This window comes from Siniperca chuatsi, linkage group LG4 (genome assembly GCF_020085105.1).
Source record: "Siniperca chuatsi isolate FFG_IHB_CAS linkage group LG4, ASM2008510v1, whole genome shotgun sequence".
Classification (NCBI taxonomy): domain Eukaryota; kingdom Metazoa; phylum Chordata; class Actinopteri; order Centrarchiformes; family Sinipercidae; genus Siniperca; species Siniperca chuatsi.
In genome coordinates, this window is record NC_058045.1 from 9503974 (window position 1) to 9527366 (window position 23393).

Below are 23393 nucleotides of genomic sequence, written 5' to 3' on the forward strand. Positions count from 1 at the left end.
TACTTTTTCACCTAACACACTTCGTAATTCAAGCAGGGTTATAAACACAGAGTCACCATACAGTAGAGCTTCCTATAATCAGTCTCAGTAAATGTTTTGTGCTGCATTGTTTTATCAGCCAGTGATACATATTGGTCATATTTCTCATAGCTTATTATAAAATCTGGAATAAAGTTTAATCCTGTCAAACTGTTTGTCTGTTATATTCACTTGTAAAATGTTGATGTTGTTCACTTTTACTTTTGCAGTTACCAAGCATGCTATGCTGATGTCGGTTAAACAGAAAGGCTACAGGAAATGTCTCACCACACATCCTGCAAGACACAGACATGCTGTTGTAGTTAGTGCCTTTGTCAGCGTATATTTATCAAGTAGGACTATATCTCATAAAGTCTTTATGTAGGGTGCATTAAAATGACAGGATCAGATACCTTTTTTGTATTTTATAAGAATGAAATATATAAATATGATTTATGATATACTCCTATCTAAAATGCTAAAATGACAAATGCCTGTTGGCTGAGTAAATTAGTGCGCCTCCCTGACAACAGGTCGAGACTGATATAAGACCTGAATGTAACATACTAAAGAATCAAAGCTGAAGAAGAATGACACTTATGTCATTTTTCTGTGTCATGGTTGAAGTTTCTGGTCACAAGTGAAGTTGATCAGCCCCCAGTTGTTTCTATGTTTCAGATGCCAAATACCAAAATCCACAACGTCACATAACCCAGTTAGAGTTTTAGACTCCTTACCTTTAGTTTTAACCCCCGTGTAGCCTCGTTTTAGTACTCATTTACCCATCTTATTTATAAGCATGCATGTCTTTCAATGTCAAATTACTTTCCAGATTATGGTGTTCAACTTGTTTGACTTTATTGGATTGGGATCATATAAACAAGAAGATATAACAACTTGATGAGGACAAACATGTTGAGGTTAACATACTGTAGGTAACGAAAGGAAACTCCCACGGTAGAAGCAGGCGTACAAAGATCAAAACTTAAGTGCAAGAACAAAAGAGAGAATAGTTGAAAGAGTTTCACTTCTACTGAGTGGTCTTCAAGAAGACTTTCTCTTCCATTCGCACAGTCAATCTTAAGGTTGGTAAAACTTTTATATTACTTAACGGATTACATGTCACTCTTGAAACAAACTTTTTAATGGGAATTTCTTATTACATTACACAAGTAATACACTACTTATACACTAGCTTTTTTCAAATCTTTTTCTCTTTTATTATTATATTAAAAATGTGAAAAATAATATATTTATTATTTAGTAACAAATTCTATGCAATTGTATTTAATATTTTATAACTGAAATATTTAAAATATATATATAAAACAGTTATATACAATTTAATTAGTTCAATCAATTTTTTGGTGTGCAAAATCCAATAATCCCATCATATTTACATTCTGAATAAATGAAAGTTGTTTCACTTTATAAGAAACGCTGAAGGTGTGTTTGGGCTCTGTCAAACAGATTTATTTCAATATTCAAAAATTAAAAATGTAAAATATCTTAAACTGTCAGTAAAGCTCTGCCATACAATTTTGTAATGCAAAAACTGATACTCTCAGTGCGAGTTATTAAATAAGTGAATCCTGTAAACAAACAAATCAAATCAGGAAAAACCCTCCTCAAAAACACATTAAGGCATCTAAATCCTAAATATTTTTACCGTTGATGTTTTCTCTCACTTTACATCTGCACTTTTCTCTGTGTAGAATTCATTATGGCAGATCATCAGCTGTTCTCAAGACTCATGAAATCCTTTGGACACAGCCCTCTTGTTGCAAATGGGGTTTTTGCCTTTGCCCTGGCTCTTGTAGAGAAGATAGCGGAGGTGGAGTTTGCTTGCCCTTGCAATCCTCAATGGAACCGCCTGTTTGCATCTGCATTTTTTGTAATTCCTGCCATTATAGTTTTTTTGCTGATGATGATAATCCATGAATGCAAGTGTTCAAATCCTCAAAAGTCTATATACAGCTTTGTCCCTCCCTTGGTATGGCAGGGTCTCATCTTCCTTGATGGCCAATACTTTGTCTGTGCACAAACATACTGGTCAGGCACATTTGTCTCTGTTGACAACTCTTATCTGAAGTGGTGTACACCGACCAACACAACAATATCCTCATCAGAAGAACTCATGGCTTATTCACACAGAATGTTTGTTGTGTCTCAGGTGAGAAAAACAGCTTTTGTGATTTGTACAGTAGGAGCATCAGTTTCACGTTCATGTAACCCACCGTGTTGATGAACGTCTTGGTTCTGTGTCTCACTACATTCTCTGTCAATTGTCCACTCTTTAGGGAATTGGATTTGTTATACTCATCTTTTTCTCCGTGGCTATCCTTGCATATGGGATAATGAAGTGGAGAAAATAAAATTAACTTCAACAATCCACAAGATCCAGAAGGGGAAACAAAGACGAAAGAATGGAGGATGTTGAAAAAGTATGTGATGGATGAATAATAGATATGCTTTATTATGTATACAGAGACAGGAGGTCTTCAAAAACACACATGATCAAAAAAACATGTTACTACATTTTAATCAGGTATTTTTTCTGCCTAAATTTTCTCCCTAATTTGGTATTGCCAGAAGCTTCTTTTCCCCCTGCCAGCTGTGAGTTTTGCTCGCTCTTATAATCCCATTATATGCTACAGTTTCAGCATCAAACAGCAGGCAGACAAACTTAACGGCTGGCAGGCGAATTGAGTTGGAGACCAAAACAGACATAGAAAGAGAGTAAATGTTGGACTTTCATGCAGCGAGAAAAACACTCCAATGGGATAATACTAATGCTGCTCTGTGTGTGCTGGATGTATAAGAAGGCAAGTGTTTGCTAATACGTGACAAAGTGATAATGAGTATGTAATGAGAATGTCTGTTGGCTGGCTTGTTTTGGAGTCCTTCTGTCCCCTAGTAGCCAAACAATCAGCAAAAATACTGCTGTAAGAACATACCATTTTTTACTTAGATAAAGATATTTTTAGTCTGACCATGGCCCATCTAACTTTAAACATATTCTCAGTCGGTGACAAGTCAAAAAATATAATTGGTATCCATGTATGATTTAAATATGTATGCAAAAATGTCAGAATTGTTATATACATTGTTCGACAAATATAGTGTTCAGTGTTTTTATATATTTTGTAAGGATAAATAGGAATTTTTAAAAACATTTTTAGATATCTTGTTGTGTATTTTTCATTATAAAAGGTATGTAAGCTGCTTTCCACAAAAAATAGGCAATTATCCTCTGATCTAACTGACTGATCCGTGATAGTACATGATATTTACCTGTAAAATGCTGATGTTTTTCACTTTTGCAATCACATTGCATGCTACTGTATGTCCTGATTCATATATATTGAATGTTGACTGTGAATATGGTGTGTGACTCATGGGAAACAGAAAAGATAAAGAAATTGTGTCTTTTACCACAGTGTTTTTCAACCACTGTGCCGCGGTACACTAGTGTGCCGTGAGAGATCGTCAGGTGTGCCGTGGAAAATTATTCAATTTCACCTAATTGGTCTAAAAAACATTTTTTGAAAACTAATTAATTATTGTCTGCAAATAATATGCCATTGTCAAGTGTCTGTGCTGTCTAGTGACCGGCAGAGTAACCATGTCATACTGACTGTATATTGTTAATATAGGCTACAGAGGTTCATTTTTTAACATTTTCGGTTGGTGGTGTGCCTTGTGATTTTTTTCAATGAAAAAATGTACCTTGGCTCAAAAACCAGATATCCTGTCTTTTACATGGCACAGGCATGGTGCTATGTATGAGATCAGATACACAATGTGGAAAACAACAACAAAAATTACATTAAAAGGTACTGTATGTAGTTTTAGACATGTATTAATCGCTTTTTATTGCCAATGTGTGAACGGGTTGTTGGCTTAGAAATTGAGTCCGCTAACAAACGACCGACACCCACCGAAACACAGTGTAAAACACAAAGTCCAAAGTCGAAGCTAACATTATTACAAAGCATGTTAAATGTATTGTGCTACTGTGGTTTTAGCTGGCTAACGTTAGCTTGCTTGCTAACGCGGACGAATTGCTAGCTAGCTAACGTAGCAAAATACTGTCTTGGGTGGATAACGTCAGTTAATTTATCCCGACACCAGGGGCTGATCTGGCTGGTAAATTTGTTTGCTCGCCATTTGCAGGTTACCGTGTCGGCTGGGATTAAACTGGATGTATAACCTTAGCTTGCTAGCTTGGATGTGGCTTGGCGGCGCGGTGTGGGTCTGGCGTTGGTTGCTTCGTGGTGTTGGCTGATGGGGTGATTTGCACAGTCAGTATCATGGAGCCAGTGGTCCAAGTAAAATATAGAAACATTACACATAGTAACATGATGCTCGCACGCGCCTACAGAGTGCGAGCGCGAGCAACATGCTGACTGCAGTTCACTTAACGGCCAAAGGTTTAAAATTAAAATTGGTTATTGTGTTTTAGATAATAATAGTATTAGAAATGCTATGTAAAATTATTCTGTGTCTCAATTAAATCTGTGTCAATTGTCCACTTTCTTATGGGTTCAGAAATGCTATGGTCACATTTTCTCCTGTAAATATGACATCTTACTTTGGAAAATATATTTTATTATTTTACAACTGACTTCTAAAATCTCCCCAGTCCATTTCAAGTGAAACAAATAAAACTGGAATCAATTTTTGTTTGTAGTTTAGCTACTTAATAAATCATCTATGGTTTAAAACATCTATGCAAAATGTCTTGTTTTGTACATATTTGTAAATTGTGTGTAATAGTGTTTATTATTTTCATATACTATATGATCCATATGTTTAAGTATGAAGCAAGCATTTTTTTTTACTTTTAGTTGATATTTACTTTTAGTTTTGCATTCACAAAGCATTTTACTGTATGTCCTGGTTCATATATTGAATGTTCACTGTGAATAGTACTTCACCATGTCATTTTACCACAAAGGCTAACTGACAGTCTGTCAAAGAGTGGAGGGAAGAGCCGGGGTATATATACTGCAGAGTCTTGATTAGTGGGATGAGCCTCAGGTGTGCAAGAGGTAGCGAGGGAGCGCCAGGTGTGCGGTGATTGGCAGTGGAGGCAGGAGCGTCACATCCAGACAAGTCACACAGCTCTTTTTTTTTCTTTTTTTTTTTTTACATTTTCCACTCTAACTTTAATAACCTTCCAAGTCACTCTCATAGGAGAGAAATATAACTGGAATGCATTTTGATCATCACAGTGTGTTCCTGAATCATTAATTTATGATTTAAATTAGTAAATTAAGAAGTAAATATGCTATATTCTTAAGAATGAACTAAGAAATTCCATTTATTTTAACATGTCAAGATCTTGACATGAGTTCATAATTAAAGCAAGGGCTGTAAATATACGAGTGGTATAGGTAATGCCTTTGTATATTACATAACTCCAAGCAAAAATTGTCAAGCTAAAATTTCCTGTAACCAGTCTCAGTAAATGTTTTGTGGTGCATTTACCATTTACACTTTGGTCCTTATGTATGGAAGATTTAAAATGTCAAAATAAAGTGAAATAATGATATGTAGTATGTATTTCCTTTTTATTTATGCATTGACTGTATCATAATTAAATTTAAAAAACATATTAAATGACAATTATTTAGCTTCTTGTCTTTAATATCTGAAGGAATTGTTAATTAATACATTTTATCTCTAAGTTGTATCTCTTTTCTTTTACTGGGAATCCACATTTAGTTCCTTAACAATAAACCAGACAGTAGAATTTTCAAAAAAGATTTTAATCATTTTATTCAGATCATGTTTACATTAACATCCACATCCATAACTCATATATTAGCTAACACAAACATTCCTAATTTATGATCTGTTAAGAAAATTCAGGCCCATTTTGTATTAGTAATACCATATATTGTGTGGATTTATCACTCAAGAGTAAACATGTTGACGTTCTCCTTGTTTTCATCTACATTAAGCTTAATCTACTTAAAAGAGTACAAACAGTAAAATAATGTTTTTGAACAGAATCCTGACCTTTATGGTAAATACACTGAAACAGTGCAAAGCCAGCTGACACTGACAGTTAGCTGCCTTAATTAGTTACAAGCCTAAGTCTTAGTTACAAGCCTTAATTATGTTGACAGATAAAATCTATTTTATCACATTTTATGAATAAAAAAAATGTCATACAGTATTTTTCCTTATACTGTCAACTTTAGCAACATCACACACAGTGACAATTGTTGGGTTAATGTAATAATTTGAACAACATTTGATCATCTGAATATTTTATTTTTCAAGTAATTCATGTTTAACTTCTTTCACGTCAAAAATAATTATCCACAGTAACCTTACAATTGAAATGCAGGTGAATGTTATAAGCAAAACAACTATCAACAAAGTGGCGATGACATCCATAGACTTGTAAACAAACCAGGACATTTTGATGGACTGTGTCTGCAGATGACGGGCTCCTTTATGTCTTATGACATGTTCTATCCAAAACACTGCCTGGTCCAGTGGTTTCATGGGCTGATCTCTATGCAGCCTTGAGAGCGTCTGCATGTTTTCCCTGTAAGAGGAATTGTAAAGAGCCGTCATCAGGGCATCTGTAAAGATGTGTCTATCAAGCACCGCAATATCCACAATCACAGCTCCTCCCTTTGCTCTGATTCTGGAGAGGTTATCAGGCTGATCAAAGAATAAAGGAAGTCCAACTATAGGAACTCCATGATAAATTGCTTCCTGAACCCCATTAGTGCCTCCGTGGGTCACAAACACTCTAGTTTTGGGATGTCCTAAGAGGTCTTTCTGTGGCAGCCAGTTAACCATCAATGTGTTGTTGCCCAGGTTGGCTGGCCTTTGTCCCATATACCTCCATACAACCTTCTGAGGCAGCTGGGCAAAGGCTGCAGCAATCTCCTCAGCGATATCTTGAGGAAGCTTCCCAACCAAAGTTCCTAAAGTCATCATAATGACCCCATGATCTCCAGAACTCTGGACAAACTGCTCCAGGTCGGCAGGGAGCGACTTTGGGGGCTTGCACTGAAATCCACCCATGTAGACTATATTTGGCATTGTTGGACGCGGAAATTCAAAGACAAAATCATTCCTCATAAGCCATATATCAGCATCCAGGAAAAATGTTGAGTAATCCACACCAGGACCAAAGTACTTCTTAACTACTGGTTTGTAATGAGGTTCTGTGATGCACGACAGTGTGTACATCCCAAGGATATAACTTACAACATTTTTTACTCTTTGAGGGAAGGTCATCTTATCTGTCAACTCTGTTGCAGTGAAAGGGATGTATGACAGAGGTGAGGGGGCAATAAGGAAATGAGCTTCACCTTGAATGGTCCATCTCACATTGAAAACAAGAGGAACTTGGAGCCGACGTGCCAGCATTGCCCCTCCGCCGATGCCGGGGTCAGTCAAAACCACATCATATTTGGCATCATGGAAAGTCTGCATCAGGTTTTTATCTTCAAACATCTGAATGACCATTTCACTCATTCCCTTATGGAACTGAAAGAACTGGTCCACAACCACCCGCTCCATTTGAATACGAGTCCAGATGCGAGACCAAAAAGATGTGTGCTTACCCTGAAGCCGGACCTCCAGCTGTCGAGACAAAAAAGTTTCAAAGTTTTCCTCAAAACCATTAGGGCTGGGAAGGGTGACAGAGGTGTAGAAAGGAGACTTTTCACTGATGTACCAGCTATCGGGCGCCCGAACCACAGTGACCTCATGGCCTTTGGCATGCAGTTCCTCAATGAGTACTTTCATGTTTACCCAATGGCTTCCATCCAATGGGAACACCAGGATTTTGCCCCCAGATGCACTGGATAGTTGACTCAACAGTAGAGCAAAGGTGATCAGAGACGAACGAGGCACCTTCATGCTGACATCCCTCAGAGACCTTAAAAACACAAAAACAAGTCAATAAGAGAGTACTACCTGTCTGGTTTGCACGTTTTTGTGTTTACACTCATACTATAAATGAAATGCAGTGGTGGAAAAATACATTCACTCAAGTACCGAATTTAAGAACAGTTTTGAGGTACCATTTAATGCTACTTTATGTACTCCACCACATTTCAGAGGGAAATATTGCACGTTCTACTCCACTACATTATTTGACAGCGATAGTTACTATTTACTTTGCAGATTAAATGTTTACATAAAAATATATGATAAGTTTGTAAAATACAATGCATTGTCAAAGATGCAAACCACTGATCAACTACTTTAACTGTATTTAAAGTAGTTAAACAGTAAAGTACAGTGCAGTAAACAGTAGAAAGCAGTAAAATACTACTTACACATTTATACATCAGTATTAACAATCTAATAATTAAATATTTAATAATATATCAGTCACAGTGGACATTTTACTGCAGAACGAGCACTTTTACTTTTGATACTTTAAGTACATTTTGCTGATAATACTTATGAATGAATGGCTTTTACTTGTAATTAAGTATTTTTACATTGTTTTATTGGTACTTTTACTTAAAGGATCTGAATACTTCTTCCACCACTGTTGAGTTGACACTGGATTGTAAACCTTACATTGGGCACAATCAGTGATTCAAATGAAAACAAGAGTAGCCCAAACACCAAAATTCAAAACAGATCACTCCCTATTTATTGATGTGGTGTTTAATACAGGAGACACTCTAAACAACAACTAATGAAATAATATTTTAAAACATAAGTTGATTACTGTTAACAACAATTATCCTCCTGTTAAACTTTACAGGTAACTACCAAGACCTGCACAGAAAACTGTGATCCTTTACACCAATGTTTCACAAAACACATATTCCATGGCTCGTTTTACTTTATATGTGCTCGTAACAGAGATTTTTATTAACACTTACCCAAATCCACTGGTACAGGAAAGGTAATCCAACTTCAAAGTGTCAGTTCAACTACAGTATTAGGTACTCAATAAGATGGCAGGCTAAGGCCCGAAGTCACTGGGATAGGCTCCAGTCACCCGCGACCCCCTAACGGGGACCAAGCGGTAGAAAATGGATGGATGGATAAGATGGCAGGTTTTGTGCACAGTTGGAAAGAGAGTGGTGAATGCACCTCCTAGTCTGTCCTTCAAAGTCTTGACTAGCTGGCATAGTTACATGTATTTACAGCTCTGTTGTATAAGGTGTGTACTGCTGCAGATAAGAGCCCTGTTGTAAAATGAGTTTACAGCTCATGGTACTGCATGCTTAGTTGTGAGCAGAATACATTTATCTGTTGTGCCATCTAGTGTCAAGTCAGTGTATTTAACGTTAAATTGCTCATGATTGTTTACCTGAACAGACGAGTAATATTAACCAGCCCATTTTTTTTCACAGCTGCTGCAGTGATGTCCTAAAATAATACTCAATTTTTCAAAACAACATAGAGCCATAAAAACCATACTTCTTTAACATAAAATACACTGCAAATAACATTATCCCATTTAGAAACCCTCACATACAGGTTGGATACGTCTACAGGTGATGGCCAGGTCCCTCCCAGAATGTTTCATTTGAATACTTTTATGGGACTTGAAGATATGAAATTATACAGCAATTTAAATGCAAAAAGAAAGAATTAGAAACATTATGAAAGCTAAATATAATTTTGTGTGGTAGAAATATATTATTTTGTGCTTTAATGTCTTGTTCAACTCATGACCCCTTAGATTTGTCTTGGGACTTTCCCAGGGGGTCCTGACCTCCGGATGAAAACCACTGCTCCAATCTCAGAATCAGAATCAGAAATACTTTATTGATCCCCAAGGGGAAACTCTTTTGTTACAGCAGCTCACTATCACGTCAGTGCACACAGGAATAGAAGTACTAAGCAAAAAATATAATACACTATAATACAGGTCAGAAAATAAATGATGTACCAAGAGGGTATAAGTATAAAATTAAAATAAGTGTGAAGGACAAAGTGGGTTTACCGGTTGATGATAATAATACGGTATAAAGTAATAGTGCATGAACTGTCAAGTTAAGCTTATTAAGATTATAATGAAACAGAGGATATTGCACAGCAGTATTAACACAGAATATTGCACAATTATGTCAAGTATTGCAGTGATGTTAATGATCAATGTCCAGTTAATGACCTAGGGTCATATAGACTAACACTTAGAGGGAGGAGTTAAAGAGTTTGCTGGCCACAGGCAGGAATGACTTCCTGTGGCGCTCTGTAGTGCTTTTTGGGGGGATGAGTCTTCCACTGAAGGTGCTCCTTTGTTTGACCAGCACGTCATGGAGTGGGTGGGAGACACTGTCCAAGATGGCATGTAGTTTGGCCAGCATCCTCCTCTCTGACACCACTGACAGAGAGTCCAGCTCCACCCCCACAATGTCACTGGCCTTACGGATCAGTTTGTTGAGCCTATTAGCGTCCGCTACCTTCAACCTGCTGCCCCAGCATGCAACAGCATACAGGATAGCACTGGCCACCACAGACTCATAAAACATCTTCAGCATTGTCCGGCAGATGTTGAAGGACTTCAGCCTCCTCAGAAAATAGGGTCGGCTCTGGCCCTTCCTGTACAGAGCTTAGTACTGTACACTGTACATAAATGATGCAAACAAACTTTACAGTACTGTATCAATAAACACTGAGTTGGGTATTCACCATTGGGGAGAGTAAAGGGGGACTTAAGGGGGTCTACCAATGTTTATGTGATTTTTGTGTTCATAAAATGTGTCTCCATAAAAAACAAATAAATAAATGCTCAAAAGTAAATTGAGATCATAACTGAGACATTACTACCAACGAGCCAACACAATAAATACCTATATCATTACCATTAAAATCACTCCATGTCAAACAACCAACAATTAACAACAACAATTATTAAGATTTACATAGTTTGCAGCATATTTTGTACTGCATTATAGGTATTCTGCTCAAAACTACCAAAGAGAAGAACAGCTCTATGACACAGCCTCAAAAATCTGAACTTGTTAGGCTTCACAAAGTTATTAGGTTTGTGTTGGACTGCATTATACTGTGCAGGTGTTGCTGTTATTAATATCAAATCTGAAAGCTAAAAGAGGAGCTTTAATTCTTACAAATGGAACTTGCCTGGTAGTCAAACCCTTTTATAAAGTAGTATTTAAGTCATGCTTTTGATTATGCCTACTTTTTTTCTTAGTACTATAGTGTCAGTTAGTTTGTAGTAATTTGATGAACCACCAACAACACACAGTGAACCTGGGGGTTTTGAGGCCCCTCAAAGTCTGAGGACCTGGGGCAGCTGCCCGCTTTGCCTGGTTGGTAATCCAGCCTTGCTCTTTAAAAAACTTTCTCAAGGTTCACTGTATATTACATATTTGTTGTGCACATAAATACGTTATTTATTTAGCATGTTTACATTTTGGGTGTGCGATATTGATGGCTGTGTATTTGTGAGCACTACTATGAAATTGGTGCCAAATAAAATCATGTAATAATAACAAAATAATACAACAAATAATATAAAATACAATAAAGCTCATTTAAATCAAGGTAAAGTTGTGTAGTGCCATAGCTGTCAAATACTCCTGACAGTGTACATCATGAACCTCACCCTCCAGCCCTTTGTTGTTGTTCTCACGCTAACGTGCGAGATCCGTAGACCCGACTCAACTGCGCGGTCACATCCCGCCCCGACTTCCCCTCTGCCAGCGGCCTGGTGGTTTGAGATGAGTAGAAGATGTCGGTTTCGGGGCTGAAGGCCGAATTGAAGTTTTTGGAGTCAATTTTTGACCCAAACCACGAACGATTCAGAATATTAGACTGGAAACCCGACGAACTCAGCTGCCAATTCAACGTAACAGGAGAGAAGCTGCTGATCATTCACTGCAACATCACGGTGAGTCCAGGCCAGCTCTGCGTACAAGCTAACCCAGCTACTGACTATCAACTGAAACCAAATCATTCCGCGGAAGGTTTCGTGTTTACAAATTAACAACGAATAAAGTGTTCGCTTTTATTTTCCGGTTGTGTTTAGCCATCAAGATTTACGTAACCCCGTTGATTAAATAAAACAACATAGCACCAGTGTTAAATTCACTTTGAGAAAGTATACAAGAAAACGTCGATTAGTAGCGACGCTGCGGTAGCTTTTGCTAGCCTGTTAAACTGAAGGTAACGTTGACGCTAGCTTTTTCTTGTTAGCCAAAATAACATTAACTGCGTTACTGTTTGCAGTACCACCGTTGCTAACTTTCTAACTACTAAACCTACGTATCTAGTTTAGTCTGAATGTTATTTAGCTTAGGCATATGTGATCTTTCGCAACACACCACAGCCTATATGTCAAAGAACACGTTTATCTGAACTTGCATACCGCTGAATGCCTCTATTTAACGTTAAAGATGTGAAAGGGACAGTTTAATGGAATGTTGTTTAACTGTGTTTTCTGCCATTTCAGTAAATAGACTGATCCCTCTGACGAACTTACTGGCACGTATTAAAGCTGTGACGTTATTGGTCCCTTTATCTGGATAGCAAAATATGTAGAAAGCGATATAATGTAGATATGAAGGAGTCGGAACTGTTAGTGTTATTTTTTAACCAACTGATTGTGTGTGTGTGTGTGTGTGTGTGTGTGTGTGTATATTTTATTTTAATTTTTTCTATTTAGTTTTTTTTTTAACGTAGATAACTTCAGATGGGCCTGTTATTTTTATGCATTTTAACACCAACTCCTTGAAGCGGTGTATATGCATTATTAGTAATGTAAATAATTTTCAGACTTGTGCAAAAAACATGTTAGCCATCACAAAGTGTCGATGATGTCACCAACATCTGAGGCTCACTCTTGTCATGGCACTTGTATTCGTATGGTTCAGGTGGCACAGAGCAACCTAACATCCTGACCACAAACTCCTCTCTAGGCAAAAACATCCACACCACCCAGTTCCACTTATGCTCGTTTTTGGGGACACAGATCAGGCTTGTTAAAATGTTTTGATAGCCATGTCATGTTGAGACTCAAGCTGAGTCAGTCTGCATCAATCTCAAATAAACGAGAGTACATTCAGCATCACAATCCTCCTACTAGAAAAGGAGAAGTGAGTGAGTAAAAAAAGGTGGTCCCCCCACTTAAAGTTAGTTCAGTCAATCCTGCCCCTGGATACCCCAAGCCCTGCATATTTCCCACGTCTGATTAGCGGGATCATGTGTGGTCACCAGCGCTTGATTGGCTGAGCCCATCTGATTTAGCCAATCACTTATAGGAAGAGCAGGTAGAGATGGAAAATAATAACACTGCCTTAGTTATCTGTTGTGATACACTGATTTACACTGGCTTTATGATGATTAGTGCTAGAACCAGTCATCCCAGAAATGTATGAAGATAGCTGAAATGTTGAATGGCAGCTGTTTGGCTGAATGCAAATGTCAGTGGCTTATGTCATGTTCATGCAATCCACAAATCTTCACAGGTGCCTGCAACAACAATCTGCACAAAAACAATTTTTTTATGCTTTGTACATATTGGAATTACTGTACCAACCAGTTTCCAACTCGTAAAAAGCGTTCACTTCAACCTACAAGTCATAATTATGTTTACGATTTTTCTGAAAGCTCCAATATTTCTGACTTGGTGCGCAATAACACAAAAGTGTTGAAAACCAAACAAACACTAATGCCTCATGTCAGCCATAGTCTGTCATTCAAGGTAAGTAGTCTCAAATTTAATGGATATAGAGCTATATTGTCAATGCACAGTACTTTAAACCCCCACACAACTAACACCACAATCATACGACTGTCTTGAGTTGTCTGATGACTTGTTTGTTCACAAGTTGTAAATATGGGAATCTTTCCCATCTCTACCATCCATCCCATATAACATGATGAGGCATGAACCACTCCCAGAGTCAAACCATAACCCGTCTATAACTAAACCTATATAAATATGTGTGGCATGTTCCTTTCTGGAAATTGGACATGTGATCCTTGCTACTGAAAGTTATTACCAATACATTACGTACTTATACACAACAGACCATTAAGCTTGCTTGCTAGACTACACAACAGTCCAGCTATATTTTCCCCCCCACTATACCATAATCTCCTGGGATGAAGAATTAGCCCTTTATAATTCAGAATGGTCTCTCAGTCCACTCATGAGTTAACAACTGTATTAAGCTCTAATTGAACGTTCAGCGCAGCCACTTGTAGTCCAGGGCTGGAGATACTCTTGCTCTACAGCTGGCAGTAGACAAATCATGTTGTTCAGTGGGTGGCTGTGTGGGCTAAGACATTTGGTCTGAAATCATTTATAGCTTTGGAACAAACGAACATTTTATATAGGTGAGGTTTCCCTGGGCAACATTTTGGTTTCATAAAAGCAGTGGTGTTAAAGTGTGCCAAAGTGCCAAAAAATACATTTGAAAAACTCAACAGCAATGTCTCTTTCCAGAAATCATGACTCGGTTACTCAAGATAATCCACAGACCTTGTTGTGAGCAGAACTATAATTAGCTCTTACATGAAACTGCTCACATGTATTTTATTTGATTTTTTATTTATTGTTTGGCACTTTGAGCACCACAAGCCAAGTGCCATCTAGTTCCATTATATTAAAAAAAGGCAGACATCTCTACGGCCGATATCTCCAAAACACGGCAGCTCACACCAAAACAATCTAGATGGATAAATAGCACTACAGGTAAGAGGAAAAATATGTAATTTTGATTTTGAGGTGAACTGTCCCTTTAATTTACAATCTGTAGACAATAAAGCCACTGATATACAAGCATGACTGGCTAATTTCCATGTCCTACTGTTGCAGGAATCCTATCCCTCAACACCCCCAATATGGTTTGTTGACTCGGATGATCCTAGTCTGGCTGAAGTGTTGGAGCGCTTAGAGGATGTGAGAAAAGGCAGCACATTGGTAAGTTGGCTGATGTGCATCCAGCTTCACAGAGGCTTGCTCAGAATGCTAATGTCACACACATTTAGTGCTATAGCAGTAGAAACTTGGTTGAATTGTATAATGGCACTTGGGTTTTCATTATTGATGTTTTATCTTGCTGATTTTACCCGTAGCTTCTTCAGCAGTTGAAGCGCCTCATTTGTGATCTCTGTCGGCTTTACAACCTGCCACAACATCCAGATGTAGAAATGCTCGACCAGCCTCTACCCGCTGGCCCGATAACACACGAGCGAAAGGTGCTTGCCTAAAACAAGAGTAAAATTCATGTATTTTTGTTGCATTTGAAATCTCAGTGTTTGTCAGCTCACAATGTTTCTCCACCCTACAGCATGGGCCACCAGATGAGGTGACATCTGAGGAGGAAGAGGAGGAAGAAATGGGCGAGGTACCTATGTGTATTCTTGACAGTTTAGTGGATTTATATTATTTATAGCTTAATGGTCCAGTTTGTTTTACATCCTGTTTCTAAACATAACTGATACACTGGCAGCAGGACATTGACCTAGACCAAGACCTGGACCATTACGACATGAAAGAAGAGGAGCCAGCAGATGGAAAAAAGTCAGAAGATGACGGGATAGAAAAAGAAAATCTGGCCATCTTGGAGAAGATTCGTAAAAACCAGAGACAGGATCACTTGAATGTAAGTGCTCTTTTAGTTCATGTTTTTCTTTATTGAGTTTTGGTGAATGTAATAGAGCTTAGAAGTGGAGGAGCTGCTTTTCCTTGTAAATGTTTGATTTTTAACAGCATTTTATTAAATGTGAATCCACTTTCGAATCCACTTATTGAATCCAAATCCTCTCAAGTACCATATCAAATCTAACTAGATTTCACATTGGTAAATAACTGAAGTAATAAATAACTAAACTCACAGTCAATTTAGATCTGTAATCACTTGATGAGAAGGCTGAAACACTACTTTTTAGTGGCAGCCCAAAAAATGTTCACAACCTGTAACTACAAGCTGAAAATGAGATGAGCAGCATTAGATATGAAATGTCAGTCAAATTCCTGCTTCATGGATCAAATGTTTTCTACATTGCTCTTTACTGAATAGCGAGGAGAGACAAAAGGTTCGATAAGAGATTTGTTAGCGTTGGAGTTTAGCGAGTCTGGATATTTTGCCAACAAGGATCCATTTGGCAAAACTGAACGTTTACAGGAACCCAACCCTACTCCTGGTTAGTTTCACAGCACTATAGGATTATACTGTAGCCACTGTACATAAATTCTTCTGACAAATTACAATTTTTCAGTCAGTTTGGCCATGTTCAGATCAATAGCAGCACTACGTCCAAAACGCAGACTCATCGTTCCTTTCACTGCTGACACAGTGTGGCTGCTGGTGCAGAGGAAAAAATGCTAACATTTTGTTGACTCTCAACTTTCACATCAGTGCTGTCCAACATTATCAGGCAACACAGTGGCCTCATTGGTGATGGAGAAGATTCCAGCTAAAATTCGGAGCTCTGAACATGTCATTTTTTGCAAATGGAACAGAAACACAAGACTGTAGTTGGTGAAATGATCCAAACTGATTCAAATTGCTGAATTTATTCAGATGTTATAAAGGTCAACATGTTAAAATATCTTAAAGTCACCGGTATCATTACTGCACGGACATGCTTCATGATCTAAGGTTTCTCTTTATGGGCTTATAGTAGAAAAGTTTAGTAATCCACCTTTTTTACACTCAAGGAGAGTTGGTTCTCCTTTCAAGTGTTGGAAATGCTCAAATGTAGCTTTGTCGATAGACAGAAACGAACTGAACTTTAACCTACGGATCTCCAATTGCCCTGATGTAGCCCTGCCCACCTCTATAATATACTGTATCGTCTTATTTGTCCTGGTGTCCTGCCATCTGTGTGATTCACCTTTTGTGATTTATGTTACAGGGTGCAGTGTCTGGCTCTGTGCAAGCCTCAGACCGCCTAATGAAGGAACTCAGGGAGATCTACAGATCACAGAGTTACAAGACGGGTGACTATAATGACACATTACCCTACAGTGGTGACTTTTATGGTTTTAACAATTCATCAGCAGATTGAAGTTAAAGCTCTGTGTGTATGTCACTTGCTTCACAGGTATTTATTCAGTCGAACTAGTCAGTGACAGCCTTTATGAATGGCATGTCAAGTTAAGGACGTAAGTTCTCACATTCAGTTGCTTTTAAAATTTTCCAGCTTTGCAAATATTGTGTTACATGGTATATTTTGTTTTCTGTTAGATTTGACTTGTTCTTCTGTATTACAGGGTAGACCCAGATAGTCCATTACATAGTGACTTGCAGGTCTTAAAAGAAAAGGAAGGAGTGGACTACATTCTGCTCAATTTCTCATATAAAGTGAGTCCTGTGATAATATTTGTCAATTGTTTTTTTGGGGGAAAGAGTTTTCTCGAGACTCAAGTTTTATTTTTTTCCTTCATATGACAGGATAATTTTCCTTTTGACCCACCTTTTGTACGGGTTGTCTCACCTGTGCTCTCCGGAGGGTGAGTGTGTAGTGATCTCCCCCTGCACAGTTTGCATATGAAATACTCTGAAGAAAGTATTCACTCACTGGGACTTGGTCCACATTTGTTGTGCACACAGTTTTGAGATGGATTTTGGACTTTGTTGGGAGAGATTTACTCAAGATATTAATTTGTCCCATCATGGATGGAAATTAAAAAAACACAAATGTGAAGTACTAACTCCAAATGTTTCACATCATATGTTGTGTTTGCAGCTGTTGCAGATGTGTTGATACTGTGCTTTGCTTGCTTACAAAGCTGATGTCAGATCCTTTGATGAATCACTTTGTGCTTTTAGGTGCAGGGTGGACTTTATTTTATGCTATGTTACTGCTGCGTAGTACAGGCTATGTGGTTTGCTTATGACTGGCTGCAAATTATTGCCTCTGACTCCTAAAAGTAAATAAAAGCATTGCCATACACCAGTGCAAATAAGACTTTTTGGCAATTCATTCAATGCTTTGACACTGTGATACAAATCCATCATGCATCTCAAATCGTACAGATTCTTTAAGGGTTCTTTGCCAGGAAATTACAGCTTAAATTTCTTGGTACATCCAAAAGTTGCATTCACAACATCTTCTAGATTAAAATTGCCTCTTTGCAAAAATCGAAATCTCTCCCACAAGCCAAATCAAGACCATGTGAAATCAATTTTAAGCACAACAAATTTGCAAAAAGTCAAGTGAACACTTTCTTGATCAAATGTACACATCTGTTTTTATATGTAATATTTGCTACTCATCCTTAATACTGAATGTTTGTCTTTTTATTTCAGTTATGTTCTAGGAGGAGGAGCCTTGTGCATGGAACTTCTCACAAAACAGGTGTGTTAGTGAGTTTGATACATATTATGACATGAGGTTGCTCAACTTTATCAACAGAATTAATGGTTTTGTGTGTGTTTTTTTTTTCAGGGGTGGAGCAGTGCCTATTCCATAGAGTCTGTCATTATGCAGATAAATGCAACTCTGGTTAAAGGAAAAGCCAGGGTGCAGTTTGGAGCCAATAAGGTAACAGCTGTCAGCGTGTCGTTCGACCATGTCTAAAGGCAAAAGTGTTTCTAGCTGTTTCAAATGGCCACGCTCGAAGGTGGGGCAAAAAGCCTGCTGTCAGAGAGCTGCAATGAATCCTAGAGATGGGGATAACCAGGCACAGTTTGGGACAGTTTCTCATCAAAGGCTTTCATGATGCTGTGAAGTGGTTGCCTGAAAAATGGAAAAATATATGTATGGTGGAGTGGGAGGGGGTTTCATATGCTGTTCATTTGAAGCATACTGAGGCCCTAAGACACCAAATTGTGTAGCGGTTGTGTTTCTGGGTTGTGTTTCTGTAGAAAAATCAAGTAAAGAGAAAAGTGTCTCAAGTTAAATCATAGGTCCTTTTTACACCCATCATATCAAGTGTCCGGATAAAATGCAGATGCGATTCAATAGACTCACTTTAGCTACGCATATGCATCTCCTCTCGCCAGATCGCAGTCCTACTTGGTTTCGACGTGCTACATGCAAATCAGGGTCAGTTGTCAGTACTCCAGCCCAGATGGTGGTGGTAATGTACATGAAGCTGCCAATAATGTCAGAAAAAGACACGCCGTTCCCTCACCCATACAGACTGATGCTTTCTCACCCATAGAGATCATTCAGTGGTTGAACTGATCAGGCAACAGATAAATGCTATAACAGCTTGTACCCCCTCTGAATGACCGTACGTGTTGAAACCCCCCTAGCTGCTTTTTTCCTGTCACTTTATATGAGACAAGAAGAGTGATTACAGTTTCAGTGTATTTTCTGCATAACTTCAGCTGCCATTACTAAAGGGGACAGACCCCGTAGAGACTATTTTCACAAACCGTTTACTGACATAGTTGCACTTTAGAGGAGTAAAGATTATATATGTATATTGGTCGTTTTATGCCTTTGTTGGAGTCAGCAGTAAAAAGATGAGAGAAACGTATGGGAGAGAGATGGGGAATGACATGCAACAAAGTTCCCCCACCATACGCAGACTGGGAACATTGCGTTTGTTTTTCATTGATTGTCATTGTTTATATTGTTCCTACTGCATAGCGAGCAATTTCTGTGCATCAAACAGAACATTCTTTGTTTTTCAGAACCAGTACAATCTTGCCAGAGCACAACAGTCGTACAAATCCCTTGTGCAGATTCATGAAAAGAATGGTGAGTAAATATTTCTAAATGGTTGGGGCTCAGTAGACACACAGTGGTATGGATCCATTGGCAATGGGGTTTCTCTTTCTGCTTTTACAGGCTGGTACACACCACCTAAAGAGGATGGATAAAGAGCTACTACCACTATGCACTGAGAACATGTCTTTGGGTCAAAGTATCTTGTTTTCTTTGGAATCTTTCCCCCCTCTGACTTAACTGGGGATATGTCATCTTTCTCGCGGAAACCACCTCGTTGGCTCATCTGATAAGTATTCCTTTGCCCCGCTCCAGGAAAGACTTTATTCTGGTATCACTTGGCTTCTCCCCTCAGCGTTAGTGAGGAGGAGGATGTGAGGGTATCACTACTCCAGTTTTCTAAATATGCTCATTTGTCTTTAAAAAAAAAAAAGTCTCCTTTAAATGTGGGGAAATGCTTTTTATTTAGCTGCTTTGACAAAGTGGGCTTCACAAACAGTCGGTTACCCCTCTTTAAATGGGAATTTTAAAAGAAGATTGATACTGAAGCTCTAGAAGTGGCACCTCCCTGCACCTTTTTATTGGCCGCAATTGTTTTTGTTTCCCCTTTTTTTTCTTTTGGAAATTAACTGGTACATAAATGCAAATATTGTTTTAGAAATATTATTTGGAAATTGTTTTTAATATTTGAGAATCCTGTACAATAAGTTTGCCAATTTTCATATTTTGAAAGCTTATCTTTAAGTTGAGATGACCTACCACTCGGTATCTTTTAGCTCTTTTTAAAATGTGTGAAGAATATTGGGCCAAGCAGAATCAAGATGCTACAATGTTGTTGAGCTAAGATTAATTGTTGTTGGTGAACAAATCCACCAATGGTTAATAATAATAATAATAATAACAATAATAATAATAAAACAGGGCCAGAGGACATAAAACATATCCCAATCTGCATATTGTCAATCTTGGGAAGAGGATACGTGGATATATTTTCCCCAAGAGATAAGATGAACATTATGGCATCATTTTGGAAGTTCAAACAGATTTAATGTTGAAGCTAAAGAGCTCTTTTTGCCTTATTTCTGTTAACACATCGGGCCCCGCAAGTGCTCAGTTTGGCTATTGGTCTTTCTATTGATTATAGCTGGTTGATGGCTGGTTTGAAGCAGAAAATGAAGCCCCGTGTGTGCAAAATTTACAGCATGTTGCACAGGAGCCTCGCCTTAACCGCTGTTGTAAAACATAGTTGAATTTGATTACAGTCACTTTGTTAAGCAGAAGTGTGCTGGGATGGACTTTAGAGAGGGATTAAATTAAGGGTGTGTGGATGTGATTTTCTTTCCATCACTGTCCAGTGTTGCAGCAAGTTTGTATGTCATATCTTTCTGACATACGTTGATTGTAGTGGTTTGGCCCTGGCCAATTTAGATTTGAAACTGCTACCCTGTTACATGATGTCACATGCAGCTGGATTCGTCCCCTCTCTGCTGTCTCTGTTGTCTCAGTCAGCAGCTGAACATCACTTGCAGGGCTTCCTTTGCCACAACAATATACCACAGATGTTTCTGTGTCGCTTTTGGTGTGTAACAAGAAGGATCATTTGTAGTGTAATACGAACTGACTCGAAACTCTGTACGTTTTAACTTTGAGCATGCAATATACTGTAGTACGTCATCAGTACTGCTGTTCCCCATACTACAGGACACACACTGTATCTATCAATCTGTTGGCTCTTTTGCAGTTTACTTAACACTGTCTGCAAAAGTATGTTTGAATGGCAACTCAGGTAACAAACAATACTTAGGGGGGAATCTGTACATGTACATGTTGGGTTTTTGGGTTATTTTCTTGGATTAATTAACGCTCTGTACCGCTGATGTTTAGGCTTTACTCACCCACTGATCTGATGTCAAAAACAGACAATGTAATGAGCTTTACAATAATATGGGCCACATGTTTATTTTAATTCAAGCGATGTAAGAGGAAGGACATTTACCGAAAGATGCCATTTTAACAGGATTGCAGTAGCATGATGACCACCACATGTAATGGCTCATCGATACCCACTGTAGTATATACATTTTTATTTTTTTGTTGTTGCCTTTTTCCTCCCAAGTACTGAAGTAGATTTGATTTCAATGTGTGATCTTTAAATATTCCTGATAAAAATATTTGCACAACTGGCAACAAGCTGCCTGGAAAGGTCAAGTATAACAGCAAACACATTCTGAGCTAAATATTTTAAAATATGGAACATAAAAAATTTCTCGGCACACATCCTGTTGTTACAGGTCTGAGGGGGGCTGAGGGAGGAGGAAATATCGGGCATCATTATCAGGAAGAACCTCTAAAGGGCCTGTGTTGTCTGGCGGCACAGGAAAGTTGGACCATAAACTTCTTGAAGTTTTAAGTACAACCTCTCCCGCTACACAGCCTTTAGAGTGATTGCCTGCCTCCAAAATGCCAAAACTCTGGTCAAAGGGGATATTAAGAGATTGAAGTTTGATAGTCATGCCGTGGTGAATAGACTTGCACGCTTCTCTAACTGGACTGTGTGTTGAAAAGATTCATTTATCTCAATTGTATTCATTTACTGGCACCAACAAACAGATGGTCAAGTCTGGCACCGTTGGTTGCTTTGGTTTTATTTTATTATTCATTTTCCATTTGAAGAAATTTTGACCATGTACAGTAATTTGTAAACTTGCATCAAGTTTATGAATAAAGAATTTTAAGATTATTGCCGTTTTACTGGTTTCCTTGTGTATTATTTGAGTCACTAGACTGCAAAATATTTTCACTGTTAATGTATTGCAGATATAGTGGGCTGATGTTGATATTTTATTAAATGAATAAAAGAATTTACTGCTGATACAAATGTCATACTTATTTGATTATGTATGAAAGAGTTGACTCATGTAAAATGTGTAATTTATCACACAGTTTGACCTACAGCTGAATAAGTGATGTTTCCTGTGTTACAGTGCTGCAAAGCCACATCAAAGACTTGCATTTAGTGTCTCATCGTTTAAATGTGTCAGAGCCACAAGGAAAAATATGGGACGGTGCTGAATGCCTATTAGGTCAAATAAAACTTAATTTTATTCACCACTTCATAAGATGTCAATCACAAGAAACTTAATTGCATTAGTTGCAGTATTATCATCAAAATGTACTTAATGTAACAAAAGTAAAAGTACCCATTATGATGAATGGCTCCTTTCCTAGTGTTTTTATATATGTATGTATATATATATATATATATATATATATATATATATATATAAAAAGTTATGATCACTAAAGGATTCATGTGAGCAGCACTTTTGTTGTAGTTGGTCAAAGTGGAGCAAATTTTAAGTGTAATCTGCAAAACCCTCATTCATATAAATACATTTCTGTATAACTGAGTCCTAAAAATCTTATTTTGCAGTCCAGTAAGAATTTTTCAAACTGCTTACCTAAATTTAAATCAACTTGTTAAAAAAAAAATGCATCTGTATCTTGAAACAAGAAAGAAAAAGGCAGGTTGTGGCACTTGTAAAAAAGATGATTTTAGAAAATTCTAAAACAAATTGATTTGCATTGAAAAGATGGTGAAATATTCCTACAAACAACTTGCTGCTGGGCTGATTCATCAGTTGAAGACTCTAACTACAACATATTTGTCTTGAATTTTATCACCTCTTATTTTCAAACCGCAGATCATTCGGTCCTCAAAAGCAAAATATTCATAAAAGGTGTTAAGAGTTGCTGCAGTGATTCAACAC

General features: G+C 37.8%; 2 protein-coding genes and 1 long non-coding RNA gene across 6 annotated transcripts; 2 read left to right on the forward strand and 1 right to left on the reverse strand.

The window, feature by feature from the left end:
- Positions 1-865: 865 nt before the first annotated feature.
- Positions 866-5197, forward strand: LOC122874731. The gene is made up of 3 exons (XR_006377658.1): positions 866-1103; positions 1734-2191; positions 2319-5197. It is a non-coding gene; the product is annotated as an uncharacterized LOC122874731 (long non-coding RNA).
- A 576-nt stretch (positions 5198-5773) lies between these two features.
- Positions 5774-11728, reverse strand: LOC122874732 (UDP-glucuronosyltransferase 2C1-like). Of its 2 annotated transcripts, XM_044192996.1 has the most exons (3): positions 9076-9232; positions 8898-8980; positions 5774-7933 (listed from the first exon to the last, which is right to left on the reverse strand). In XM_044192996.1, the coding sequence occupies exon 3, from the start codon at positions 7912-7914 to the stop codon at positions 6301-6303; it is 1614 nt and encodes a 537-aa protein (XP_044048931.1). In that variant the 5' UTR covers positions 7915-7933; positions 8898-8980; positions 9076-9232; the 3' UTR covers positions 5774-6300. The 2 variants fall into 2 exon arrangements, with proteins under 2 accessions (XP_044048931.1, XP_044048932.1); XM_044192997.1 differs by lacking the exons at positions 8898-8980; positions 9076-9232 and adding an exon at positions 11597-11728.
- Positions 11717-22363, forward strand: LOC122874733 (ubiquitin-conjugating enzyme E2 Q2-like). 3 transcript variants are annotated; one of them, XM_044192998.1, is made up of 13 exons: positions 11717-11881; positions 14813-14917; positions 15073-15195; positions 15288-15344; positions 15450-15602; positions 16858-16942; positions 17047-17107; positions 17216-17306; positions 17397-17455; positions 18255-18303; positions 18394-18489; positions 19590-19656; positions 19747-22363. In XM_044192998.1, the coding sequence occupies exons 1-13, from the start codon at positions 11723-11725 to the stop codon at positions 19776-19778; spliced, it is 1137 nt and encodes a 378-aa protein (XP_044048933.1). In that variant the 5' UTR covers positions 11717-11722; the 3' UTR covers positions 19779-22363. The 3 variants fall into 3 exon arrangements, 2 of the variants coding, with proteins under 2 accessions (XP_044048933.1, XP_044048934.1); XM_044192999.1 differs by having other exon boundaries at positions 15453-15602; XR_006377659.1 differs by lacking the exon at positions 17397-17455.
- The last annotated feature ends 1030 nt before the right edge of the window (positions 22364-23393 follow it).

Bases quoted from the DNA above. Each gene is read 5' to 3' on its own strand.
- LOC122874733 (XM_044192998.1), top strand. From the start codon at position 11,723: ATGTCGGTTTCGGGGCTGAAGGCCGAATTGAAGTTTTTGGAGTCAATT. The intron at 15,196-15,287 runs GTGCTTGCCTAA...TCCACCCTACAG, and splicing joins CGATAACACACGAGCGAAAG to CATGGGCCACCAGATGAGGT. The intron at 15,345-15,449 runs GTACCTATGTGT...ATACACTGGCAG, and splicing joins AGGAGGAAGAAATGGGCGAG to CAGGACATTGACCTAGACCA.
- LOC122874732 (XM_044192997.1), bottom strand. From the start codon at position 7,914: ATGAAGGTGCCTCGTTCGTCTCTGATCACCTTTGCTCTACTGTTGAGT.